At 42.9% G+C, this 13591-nt stretch overlaps 1 protein-coding gene across 1 annotated transcript in view; it reads left to right on the top strand.

Annotated features, from left to right (window-relative positions):
- The window catches only part of LOC144770672 (IgGFc-binding protein-like), an 82713-nt gene extending 69654 nt beyond the window's left edge, over nt 1-13059 (top strand). The window contains exons 18-20 of the mRNA XM_078655388.1: nt 5052-5432; nt 11732-12018; nt 12756-13059. Coding sequence (XP_078511514.1) covers nt 5052-5432; nt 11732-12018; nt 12756-12765 — 678 coding nt within the window. The 3' untranslated portion in view covers nt 12766-13059. The remainder of the gene's footprint in view (nt 1-5051; nt 5433-11731; nt 12019-12755) is intronic.
- The last annotated feature ends 532 nt before the right edge of the window (nt 13060-13591 follow it).

Genomic DNA, 13591 nt, shown 5'->3' with positions numbered 1-13591 from the left:
ATTCTCGTACTGTGTTCCGGTTATGATGCAGCAAGATGGCGCCTCAGTGCGATGCGATAAAATGGTGCCCTTGATGCGATGCGACAACGCGAAGATGATGGGTGCACGCCCGACGGCCGTGCGGCAAACTCTTTGGAGACGCGACAGGCACTGCGACATGCTTCTCTGGTGATGCGACGGCGACCATTGCGGTGGCGACATGCTTCTCCGGTGATGCAACAGCAAACAGCTGCGACGGGACATGCTTCTCTGGTGATGCGGCGGCGGCCTCAGCGGCGGTGACACGCTTCTCCTATGATGCGACGGCAACACACTTCTTCTCGTTGAGTCGTGCATCCAGCTCCCAGCGACACGCAGGCTTCTGCAGACAGAATTCCTAGCAAGGAAATTCAGGGGGGAGCTGGTGGTGAAGTCTTGTAGCCCTGAGACTTCAGCAGGAGGCAAGCACAAGTTCGAGTTTTTGAAAAAATATTCTGCAAGATTATTAAAGTTCCTTAAAAGTTCCTCCTCCTTTCCTTGGCAATAAAGAAACCACTGCAGGCCAACCCAGCAAACAGTACACTGGCAGAGGCGCAGTTCAACCTCCTGCAGCTTCCTTGGTTCTTCTCCTTGGCAAAGGTTTTTCTTGTTTTCCCAGAAGAGATCTAAAATCTTGGGGTCAGGGCCCCCATATTTATACTACTATTCTCTTTGTTAGCTGAAGGCAGAGGGTCCTGTACCTAGTCCAAACCAGTTCTGGGTACATTTTGCCATTGTCCACCTTCTTCCTTTGTCAGTGTGGGACAGGGCCCTCAGACACACCACAAGGGGTGGAGCCAGCATTGTGGAAGGCAGGCACCGTTTTATTCAGGCCCAGGTGCTACTCCTCCCACCACTCTACCTGCAGATAGGTCTATTCAGCCTTGTGCTGACTCACCCTGTCTCCTGGGGCCCCCAAGCCCCTGTCACTCACAAACCAGACATGGAATACACAACCTAGCAGAGGCAGGCTTGGATGGTTAGGCAAGAAAATACCTACTTTCTAAAAGTGGTATTTTCAAATACAGAATGTTAAAACCAACTTCACTAAAAGATGTATTTTATCTTCCTGAGTTCAGACATACTATATTCGTTTTTCTACCATGTTTCCTGGGTCAGTTAGGATTATAATATGTTATATTCAAACTGCCCATTCTGGCCTATGGGGATAGGTAGCCTTTCAATAGTGAACAACGAAACAGGCTGTAATTCACTATCATGTCATGCACCACACATCAGGGCATGACCTAATTTTTACATACAATGCACCCTGCCCCAGGGCCTACGTTAGGGGTGCCTGATATGTAGAAAAGGGAAGGTTTAGGGACTGGCAAGTGGGTGCACTTGCCAAGTCGACATGGCAGTACTAGACTGCACAAATGCTCTGCAATGGCAGGCCAGAGACACTTTACAAGATGTTTCTGTGGGTTGCACAACTAGTGCTGCATGCCCACCAGCAGTATTTGATGTACAGGCCCTGGGCACACATGGTGCACTATACTAAGGTCTGACAGATAAATCAAATAATCCAATCACGGAGTCACTAATCAATTACATCAATTTAACATAGGGAGCACTTGCACGGTGGCACAGCATAGCAGTGGCACAGGTCCCAAAGCGTCCAACCAGCAAAACATGTCAAAAACAGAGGAGGCAATCAGTGAAAAAAATGGAAGGGAGACTCACGCCAATGGTACCAGGTCTAACAGTCATTGATCCAGAGTAACAAAAAAGTACACATTCCAAACTTGAACTGTGCATTAAATTTTGTCTGTATTTTTCTTAATTTTTTATTTTCTCTATTTTAACTCAATTTCCCAAAAAAGCAAAGTACAGCCAATGTGTTTCATTTCCAAAATCTCTTCAGGCTGTAAAAAAACATAAAATTAGACCAATTCAGTTTCTCTTTCAACTTCTCCCTGTAATCCAAAATAATACCAACCATACTCTGCTATAATTCATCTTAGTACATTTTACCAAAGGTACAAATTAATTTTGTATTTCTTTGAATAATTTCAGAAAATGCTCGAACACAATTATAGATATAATTTTTATGAAACCTTCATTAATGTAATTTGGTTACTTTACCCTTAGCAATACTCTGCTATTATTTAGCTTCAAGTAACATGCAGAACTGGAAAGAATGGAAGGATCTTGGTCTCACTTGGACTCATCAGCTTTTTCAAGATGGTGTTTGTAATCCCTTCTCCTCTGTCCAGTCTCGATTCTCCTTCTCAGTATCCTTCTACCCCAAACAGAATACTTATGATTCCCTCACCTCTTCCTCTTCTCAAATTGAATCTTCTCCTCTCAATCTTCCTTTTTTATTATCCTCTTCCTCCGCATCCCAAATTTACAAGAAACTGCGGGACATTTCTGCCACTAGGGTTAAGCCTAAAACAAAGCAAGATTGGGAATCAGACTTAGAGGAATAATTTCCTACTCTAACCTGGCAAAAGATATGGTCCAAAATAAGGACATCCTTTAGAGCAGCTAATACTACTCAAACTTTATTTTTTATTTATAACAGACTCTTGATCACTCCTGCCAAATTACATGCAATAGATCCTTCTATTCCCTCTGCCTGTTGGCCCTGCTCCGCTACTGTGGCGGATCCTAAACATATGCTTTTCACTTGTCCTTTGATTTATTCATATTGGTCCAAGGTATGGCAACAATTTTAACAAAATGTTTTCTACTCAGTTCCCCTTTTCTCTAACTCACATTTTTCTAGGTAGTCTCTCTGAAATATAGTCTTCCTCAAATAGTAACATGGCGCCGCGGCCAGGGCGACTGACGCTGGAATCTGGGGACCACGGTTCGATCCCCGGCTCCGGCGGCAGGTTAGCCCAGCACCATGTGACTCTGGGCAATAGCTCGCTTAATCTTCCCGACGGCCCCCAGCGCCTAGAGACCCTTACGGGTGATTGTGCGCTTTACAAATGTGGACTTTACTTTACTTTATTGTTGACTTACTTATTGCAGTAGCATTTCAGCAAGTCACTAAGTCTTGGAAGAATTCTTCAAATGTCTCCTTTCAAGCCTGGTGGTATGGTATTTGCTATAATCACAGATTTGACAAAGCTTATGTTCACCCTATTACCCTAGCTATCAAACGGGATTTGCTGTGGTTACCCATTACAAACTTCTTAGATATATCTGCTCAGTCCCTACCTGTACACATTCAATGTAATCAAGAAGTATCCAAGCCTCCTTGAGGCAAATGCTAATTGTTTTGTTCTTTCATATTTCTTATCTCCAGTTTATATTATAAGGTGTTATTGAACGTTTTGATTCTTTCTAATTGTTATGATTTGAATGCAAAGTCGTATTATTATAATATTTGACCCTCCCCTTTCCTCCCCTCCCTTCCTTTGTTTCTCCATCCCCTCAGTTTCATTTTAACATTCTCTTCTCTTGCAATATGATATTTACTGATACTAGAGTTTATTTTTTTATGCATTGCACTTTCGTGTTCAATAAAATCCTTTAAAACTTAAAAAAAAGTAACATGCAGCAGAAAACATTGTAAATAAAGTGAATTGTAGGATGAGAGACTAGTATAGGAAATGACATCATGCTGATTAACAGCAAAGGGTTGAGGGTTTTATTTCTTCATTTATTTCAATGTTATTTCAAAGTGTTACATCAGGGTTCAGAAGGAAACAGGACCACTGTGCAATCTAAAGAAAGAGCAGTATAGGGGAAGACAAATCCAACCGTGCACAATGGTGCCCATAGCTTATTTTCTGCAATCCTGATAGTATGGAAGGCTCATTTACATCACAAGTCCGAATAGTTCGGTTTTCATTAGATTCATGAAGCACATGTGCTAGGGTCTGGGTCTGAAGGGATGAGGACATTCCATAGCCTTAGGCCTGACTAACGTGTTACAGTTGATTTCATTTGTTGTCTACTTTTATACAAAAATAGTCGGAAGAACCAAACATGACACACTACATTTCTTCCTCGATAAATATATCACTCCTGCTGTAGAAATCCAACACTTCTTATTACACTTGAAAGTGAGCTAGCACCCTGGGTGTGGGAACCACGGAGACGGATAACAGTGTCAATGAATTGTACCATAATGCCCCACAAGTCGGCATGTGGTCTACATATACATCTACTATGTCATGATAACTCACAGCATGACCTATAAATATACCAACTGTTTCAGTGTATCCGTTCCTCTTTCTTTAGTTTGAGCGTTACTATGTACATAAATATATGTTTAATATTAATGGTGAGTGACACTTTTGTTAAACCTCTGAACATATTGGGCCTTATTTATGAAGGACTTGCGCCACCGGTGCGTCACTTTTTCCCATGTTAAAAGTGACGCACCGGCGGCGCAAGTCCTTCATAAATAGGGCCCATTGTATTTACAGCAATTGCAACTGCACAGCAATTGCACTGAAGTAATGACCACCCATATGTTCAGAATTACACCATTTAATTCACATTCAAAGAGACAGTACAGAGTAAATGTGGGTACACCTGATTGATATTCATAAGCACTGTCCCAGCAGGAGGCGGACCATGAGTAGAGGGAATGGGCACAGATAGTTATGACTGCTGCCAAACCCTTTGTTTCTGTGACAAGTTTGACCTATGCAAGTTTGGACTTTTACCTTTGATTCTCCCGTAAGTGTAGGCTTGATGTTGGAAGTAAAGATGGGGGGGAAATTTCCAGGAACTAAAGTGTTTAAACTTCTTGAAATGTACAAGGAATTCCAGGGACACTCCAGCAAACCTGACCTGCTGCAGCATTCAAGGAGTACTTGCAAACTTGAACGTCCACACAAGTGTGCATTTTTTACTTTTTTGCTTAATTCAGCTGCACCTAATACAACCTTAAAATAACCGTGGCAGGCTGGTTAGCAGTGGGGAGGGTGTGATGAGCTTGGCGGTTGATTGCTGGATGTGGCTCCAGTCACAGTTGCCTTTGTGCACGGGTTATCAGACCAGTTTTCATTAGTCCCAACCATCATGTTTGCTGTATGTTGACACTGTACTATTTTCTATTCCAGCTGGACGAATCGTTTGTCTCACCTGACTGCAGCCAGATATGCACATGCTCAGCAGCCGGAGGTGTATTTTGTGAGGCGCTATCATGTGCAGAGGGCGAGTTCTGCACGTTGACGCAAGGCGTTAGAGGCTGCTTCCGGAAGGAAGGCAAATGCACTATGACCCCCGGACCACGGTTCAACTCGTTCGATGGCATGTCAGACATGGTGCCATGCAAAGGACCATACGAGGTGGCCTCACTCTGCGACGAGACATCCAAAGCCTGGTTCCGCATTGTCGTCGACTTCCAGCTCTGCAATGCAGATGGTGCAAAATTGGCCCAACTTGTCCATGTTTTCTTCCGAGACGCATACATATCAATCTCTAAAAGCCAGAAGGCTTGGGTAAGTGGTTAACAGACCTTTCTTCTTTAATACTGATATCAGGCAAGTCTCTTTGGCTGATAGGGTCACATTGCACACCTCTGACGTCACCTGTAGTGATAGCATAGTCCATCCTTAATATTGTTGACTCGGGAAGTGTCTTCTAATCCCATTTTGTTTGCTCTGTCTACTCCCATGTTTGTCATTTTTTACATAGACAGTCTCTCAGGGCCCACAAACACTCCTATCTCTACTCCCCCCCTCCTCTGGTGATTATTTCCCCATCTCCACCCACCCATCCCTATCATCTGTCGGGCACTGTTTTTCTCACCACTCCTCCATTGATGTTTCCTTTTTGCCAACTACTACCTGTCAATTTTCTCCTTTACGAAGGTTTCTATTCTCCTTTATTGCTCCTCACTGAAGATTAGTCTTTTTGGCATGCTCCCTATCTCTGCCCGCTTAATTTTCTGCCTGCTGTTCTCCAATTCTGCCTGGAGTCAGCTGGGTGGACATTTTGACTTGACATTGAAGAATACAACTGCCTTTAAAAGCTACGTCTACGCTTTGCCTATCCCCGTAAAATGACTACTGCTAGTAGTAGAGTTCCTGTGATTTCCATCCTTTGACAGAGCAGTGTGCTTATCCAACAAACAACGACCATTTGCTGTGTGCAAAATAGGTCTAAAAGTGAATGAAGATCGAGTATCGAGGGATTCATTTAATGAAGTTGCCTGAGGCAGTACAGGTGTAAAGTGGAAAACCATAGAGTACACCAAGAGTTGTAGAGTGCCTGAGAGAATCATTTAATGGAGTAGCTTGAAGCAGTGCCAGCGTAGAGCGTAAAATCATAGAGTAAGCCAAGAGTTGTAGAGTGTCCGACAGAAGCATTCTTTCAATTAATTTCAATTTAAAAGTGCGCTCACACCATGAGCCAGGAGGCAAAAGCCAGGCAAAACTACCCACCTTTAGATGATTCTAACACAACAAAAGGGCTCTAACACACTTGCGTTCCACAAAGAATGGAATTCATTTGAATACCTCAAAGAGCTGGTGTAATGCAAATGAGATAGTGATGAAGCAATCACTGGCCAAAATTAAACTTCTAGAAATCCAGCAAATAAAACCTCCTGATAAAAAGATTAAATCGTGCAACAGAGCTTCACTTCACCAGACTAAATATTATGGGTATATTTTGTCATACGTAATTGCCAAAAGTTATGTTTATTAATAAACCTATTTCAGTATCCAATGAGCTCAATGATAGGCCAATATACTTGCCGGGTATTATTTACCAAATGTATTCAAATGACTGCCTTAGAGGCTGTTGTAGATTAAATATATTGGTTTCCAACTGTGACTATGGCTACAATGAAAGCATTAAAGTACTTTTTGTGTCACTTATGCTTTGACTGAGGTAGTTATTTTAAGACGCATTCTCCACCGAACGTCACATTTTAAAGAAACTATAAAAACAAGCCTTGAACTTCAAGACACCATTAGTGCCTAGAATCCCCTTTGTAACGCTGCAAACATAATAACATGTCATCTTCACACGGTTAACATATGGGCTGGTAAGGAACAGTGTCATCTGACCTATATTTTATTCCAGGCAAATTTATTTTTATCACGCCCTTGACTGAGGAGCCCCTGACTCACCTACCAAATGGTTAAAGGGGTTAAGCCACAGGAGCTCTTGACTTACAACCCTGATGTTTAATAGGTCAACATGCAAATGTTTGTCACAGACCTTAGGAAAACATTTGCAAACGAAGCAGAACTTGACTTTTTTTTTTAAGTAATCAGTGGTTTCCTAGCCAAAGAACTTCAGGCCTGGTTCTCGTAGGGTTACTAGGTTCTAGCTAATACAATCGAGGAAGCATGCAGCAGATGTTACCAATGTTCACAGTGAAATATTGCTTTCCAGATATCGGTTCCACACTCTTGAAAGTACCCGTCGAATGCCCCAAAAACTCTGAAGTGAGCTTCATGTGCCCACCACAGACAATATAAATGCAAAAGTGAATTTTTAACGTTCAGAAATTCAAAATTACTTTTTGGAAATACTGTGATATTGAAAAATACGACGTATGTCCGAATTGCAGTTCCAATTCTTAAACACTATTCCCGAAAAAATACATTAATCTTGTGAAATACTGTGCCTGTAACAAAATGTTACCCTGTCAATATGAATGTGGCCATAATCGAATACAATTATTTAGACAAATATTGCTTTTCGGGAATACTGTGTAAGTGAGGCAGCCATTCCGCTGTACGTTTCTTCAGTGACATACACTTCTTTGGAAATACTGCGCCCGACACAAACACTATGGAGAGCCTACAGAAATACATTGCTCTTTGCAAAGTATTTTGGACATCAGAAATGTTTCGCTGTTCCCCCTTACAAACTTTGTGTTGTGCATGTAAATCCCAGCTATAGTCAAATGCTGAATTTTCTGAATTCCTAGTTGGAGCGGGTAATGCCTGTAACACACCAGTAGTAGTAGGGGAGACAGAAGCTTACGTTGTAAAAAAAAGACCAGTTTTGTTTCTGAGGAGGCCACCGCCCATGCCGCTGAATGCTGGGTTTGTCTAATACCAGCGTTGCCTGGTCTTCATTCCAAGTTTACCTATTTCTTCCACCACCCTCCATTTCCTGACTCCTTATCTTACTTTTTCAGGTGCATTTTCAACACTGCATTCTCTGTTCATCACTGCTTTCCTTCCTATGGCTTTCTCCTTATATGTCACTTCATTTTCTTTCTTTGTCGGAGTTATAATCTTATGATTACACCTAAGTCTCACCACAATCAAATAAGTGCTGGTGGCCACCATCTGCAACTACCCGTACAAATTAGCTGTGGCAGGAGACACCCACTGGAGTCATACTGGAGGAGAACTGCCCATAAAATGGGAGGCTTTCCCTTTATTAAGGATGAGAATCGCACATTTTTTGGAGATGCGTAATTAACATTATTCCACCCCTATCAAAGGTGTGAACACCAAAGGTAAAGTTTGTGTGGACAGAGAGATGTTGTTGCCCTTTCTTTTATTGTGTTGTCTTTGGATGGTGTTGATATGTTTGTGGCACTCCACAGGTAGGCACTCCGTACGCTGTTTCATTCAGGAGACCGTAGCATGTTATGGTTGGTTGGTTGATTGCTTTATTTCGATATGTATATATCATAAAAGCATTACAAAAGATAAAACAGCATGTCGAAAAAGGAAGACTGTACATTTAGATTTAAAAAGAATAAGATCACAGTTAAGTAGAATAAATTATCTAAAACAGCATTAAATTGATACGGCCAGTCTTTTAAGTCGAATCAACCAAGCCCATTAAAAAAATTTAGAGACAGCACAAACAATGTTGGGGGCTGTATTAGTTAAAAGTATCCGAAGGGCGACTGTGTACTGGCGGGTGCCCAATTCTCTGCAAATTGGTTTGAGCCATCGTGATCTAGGGCGCCCATAATCCGGACATTCAAATAGAAGATGTGGCACAGTCTCTGGTTTGTCAGGGCATAGGGCACAGTAACGTGATGCAAGCTCTGACTTGTTCCACCTGGAGCAAAGGTCGGCGAGGGGTAGAGTTCCTAATCGGAATTTAATGTACAAGGACCGGTCCATGGCGATGGTGATTAGGTCCATGTAAGGCTCAAGTGCAGCAACATCTTTTATGAGCAGAAAGGCTGCAGTGGCTTTGCAGTGCTGCTGGTTACTGGTGCGCTTCGCGGAGACCCATTCCCAATACAGTTTTTTTAGAGAGTCCTTTGGGGGGGCTGAGCGGGTAAGCCAGCAGGATTCCAAGCCTAGGTCCCTTAAAAGTTGGTTGGTAGCCCTGAGCCATTTGATCTTCCGCCAACCAGTGGAGCGCATCACCTCTGCTAACCCGTCAGCGTAGGGTTTTAGATCCGGAACCCTCCACAGGCGGGCCCAAAGCAGGAGAGGACGAAGTCGTGCCTGATCCCCAATTGCTTTGCAGCCTACATCAATTAGCACCGGAACTGTTGGAGTGCTCGACGGGATAGCAAGGAGGTCTTTGATAAATTTGTTCTCGGCCTTGCTCAGGGAGTCCAGTTTGCCTTGACCCCACAGTTCAGCTCCGTAGAGTGACGCGGAGACAGCTCGTGCTTTATAGATGTCGATCAGTGGGGCAACGCAATGTTTGGTAGAACTGCTGTACTCCTTGAGTAGGGCCCCTCCAACCCTTTTGTGGCCAATTATCATTTTGTTGATGTGTGCGGTCCAGTTCATTGAATCACTTAGACGGATTCCCAGGTAGTCAAATTCAGCCACTCTTTCAAGGGGGGTTGAGTTCAGGACAGGGGGACGGCCCAGTTTGCGGGGGGGGTGCATGACTAAATACTTAGTCTTGTCCACGTTAATGACAAGGCCTCTGGTGGTGCAAAAGTGCTGGAAGCGATCCAAGAGTTTCTGAAGGCCTTGGGGCGTCTTTGAGATGAGGAGGGTGTCGTCCGCGAATAGTAGTGTTGGAATTTTTACGCCTCCCAGAGTGGGAGCGTCTGCTGGTTCGCCTAGCAGGTGCTCTACTACCCCATTAATATAAAGGGAAAATAGGGTGGGAGCCAACACACAGCCCTGCCGCACTCCCCTCTCGACCCTGATCTTATCGGTCATTTCCCCGTGTAGGCCCCATCTAACCTGGGCAAAGGTGGCATTATGCAATTTGATAAGCAGGTTAAGTATGTACGGGAGCATCCCTAAGCCGTGCAACACCCTCCAGAGTTCCTCCCTCGGAACCAGGTCAAAGGCAGTCTTTAGGTCTATAAAGGCCAGGTAAAGACTGCCTTTGCCTAGCTCCACCACCTTCCAATACAATACCATAAGCCTAAACACTTGTTCTATAGTTCCGGTACCTGACCGAAAACCGGCTTGCATATCGGACAAGATGTGGTTGTCATCCACCCATTCTAAAATTCTCCCCAAGATAGCTTTCCCCGCCAGTTTCTGACTCGAGTCTATTAGGCTTATGGGCCTATAGTTCCCAGGAAGGTCCCTGCACCCCTTTTTAAAAATTGGTACTACCACGGCCCCTTTCCAGGAATCTGGGACAGCACCTCCCATAATAATTGCATTGAGAAGGTCCGAAATCAGTACCCCCCATTCATCTGCATAGGCTCGAAGGATATCTCCTGGGCGGCCGTCCGGGCCAGCAGCTTTTAGTGGCACCAGGGTTTTAATCTGGTTAGTAACATCCCGTACAGAGAACAAGGCCAGGTCTTTGTCTAGGGTGTATGGCAGGAGAATGAAGGGATCATTGAGCTGGCCTTCGATGGCTGAATAGAGTGCTTGGAAATGGGTGAGCCAGGTCTGGGGATTAATGCTACAGGTCCTGAGTGTATCATCAGGACGACTCCTATTTCCCACCAAGTCCCAGAAGCCTTTGGCGTCTCTCCTTTTACTGGCTGCCAAAAGGTCCTGCCAGTAATTGTCCTCCCACTCCTTCTTTGCATTTTTTTGGCAAAGGGAATAGTGTCTTCTGGCCACCCTGGTCCTGATGGGCTTTTTGGATTTAACTGCTTCGATAAGAAGCGACTTCGCCTCCCTACACTTATCGTTAAACCAACCCTGTCTAGCCCTTACACGGGGATTCCTCCTATTGGTATTAACCGGGACTATAAAGAGGTCACTGATAGCCTGCGTTAGGGCACAGAACCTAGTAGTCACATTCGACAAACATCCGGCCTCGCAAGGCACAGGGTTGTCTAAAGCTGTGGTGAGAAGTTGCCTTATGGCATTAGTAGCATGTTATGAACCCATCACTGAACTCGTGGAATTCTAGAAGTATTGTCGTGTTGTTAAATATCCCTATTGCCCCGGGAGTTTGCCTTACTGTGATAAAGCCTAGAGAATCTGAAAAAAAAGGTCTGCATGTAGATATTTAAACATTTTTAATGCAATACTACCCAAATCTTTGAAGTTATACTAAAAAACTGCCACAGTCACAGCAGCACATGAAGTCTGGCTTGCCAGTTTTGAATAAAGCAATGAAGGGTTGTTCCATCAATCAGAGAAGATGTGTCAATCAATTCCATTTTGTTCTAGGTGACCAGCTTTCCGTTTACAATATTGCTCTTACTTGCAAAGGATGCATTATGTGGCATGCAGAGTGATGTTGGATTATTGTATTAGCTGATGCCAAATATGTTGTTATGACAGACAGTAGTTTGGCCTGAAATTATGGAGGCCCATTTTAGCCTTTTTCCCATTGTTCTCTCCTATATGTAAAGCCTGCATGCAAATGTGCCATTCATCGCTCTCTGCTGCAAAATAACAACATACCTTCATTATTTCAGAGGGATGGACGTGAGCTCAGCTTCCCAGCTAAAATCTCTGAATCGGTGTCAGTTACCATCAAGGATGACTGTGTGGTGGTAGAACAAGAAAACAGGATCCGAGTCCAGATCAGCACGAGTGGGTCGGTGACAGTGACCGCCTCCCAAGATATGGCTAACAGCTTGTGCGGAGCATGCGGAAATTTCAATAACAACAAGGGGGATGACATGAAAATGGCAAATGGAAAGGTGGCCGGTACCATTACAGAAGTGATAACTTCCTGGAAGGCGCAAGACCTAGCAACATGGTAAGGCCTACCTTATATCCATACGATTCAGGTGTGAATTGATTCTAATAGCTATATTGGTTTAGAGATTCTTTTTTTCCCTATTAACTATTCTGAATGACGATTCTGCAAAAGTTAGGCTTTCTGTTTTTTCCTCCAAAATAAACTAATACCTGTAAGACATTCACGGCTTTAACTTTTAAACTTAGAAATGCTGAATTCTAAACTTGCCAATTCTTCACACCCACAGCCAAACTGTCAAATTCAGATTATGGTGTGTTTTGCATAGTAAAATCGTGATACGGCTGTTTGGGATAAAAATCCCAGATTCCAGGTATCTTTCACCGGCTGCAGAGTCACTGCATGCCACACTTGCTTTGAGAAAGAATAAACAACGACTACATATTCTAATATAAACTAGGTGCAGAAAGTTGCTCAAGAGCCTCTACTCTGCACCAACTTACCTTTCTTCGGCAGTAGGAGTCTAAAGTCAATGTAATGGTAATCCTTTAATCAAACAGTATAGCTAAAAGCATTGCCTTACATTCATGTAGAAAATGAAAAAAAAACAACAGAGTGAACGACTCTTTCTCTATTATTGTTCTGGTACCAGACAATAAACCATTTCTAAAGGTTATTATATATGGAGCACAGACAATGCCAGACCTAGGGTTGTTGTGACGGGGAAATTGATGGTGAGATGCTTGTGCACTCAAACTAGTAAACTAACCTTTCTCTGTTACTCGTTTCCTTTTCAGCAATTCTTGAACTGTTAGTCTCTGAAGGACTTTTCATAAACTCTGTCCAGGTGTTGAAGGTGACAGAGAGAGGGTTGAAGTGTAGGATCGTCTTCAGTTCTTGCATCACACTCAAGAGACTCACCGTTTTCTCAACTTCGATGATCTATGTTGGTGGAAGGTTCTTCATCTGAGACAGGAAGTACATTCCTTCCAAACAAGGAAGCTGCACAATGTTTACAAAGACTTGTTCTTGCTTGAGCTTAAAGTCTATCTGTACTTTTTTCCTCAACGATGTACACCTCAAATAAACTCTTTTGGCATATGTTTGTGTTTAATCATGCTACTGTAGTTCATAACTTGGTTTTAACGGGCTTAAACACTGTACTTGAATCATTGGCTTTTTGGCTCAACTATAACACACTGTTGAATTTAAATATTTTAGGCATATGGCTAATCAAAACTGAATAGAAGAGGTAACTATTTCTTATTCTCCTGCAAGGGATCATTATAGTTAGACTGACATTTCACTTGTACCATACTATAACTTGCGCCCCCGCAATGCAATGCTAATGACCTCACATATTACATCACTCATGACATTGTCAGTGACATCACTGATGGCATCTCAAATTACATTACTGATGACATCATCCAGTGACTGTGAGTGTTTTTAAAATGTTTAAAAGTTTAAAAAAACGTATATATATTAATATATATTTATAACAAGGTGTATTGATGAATCATTGGCTGTATGAGGGCCTGTATAGATGATTTAGTGGGCACATAACTTACTGTACAAGTGAGTTATTAGGTGTCTCAGTGAATGTATGAGTGAGTGATTAGGTTTTGGGAAT

This window comes from Lissotriton helveticus, chromosome 7, assembly GCF_964261635.1.
Source record: "Lissotriton helveticus chromosome 7, aLisHel1.1, whole genome shotgun sequence".
In the NCBI taxonomy this organism is placed as follows: Eukaryota; Metazoa; Chordata; class Amphibia; order Caudata; family Salamandridae; genus Lissotriton; species Lissotriton helveticus.
The sequence above is the reverse complement of the archived record's forward strand: the minus strand, read 5'-3'. Positions and strand labels throughout refer to the sequence as shown.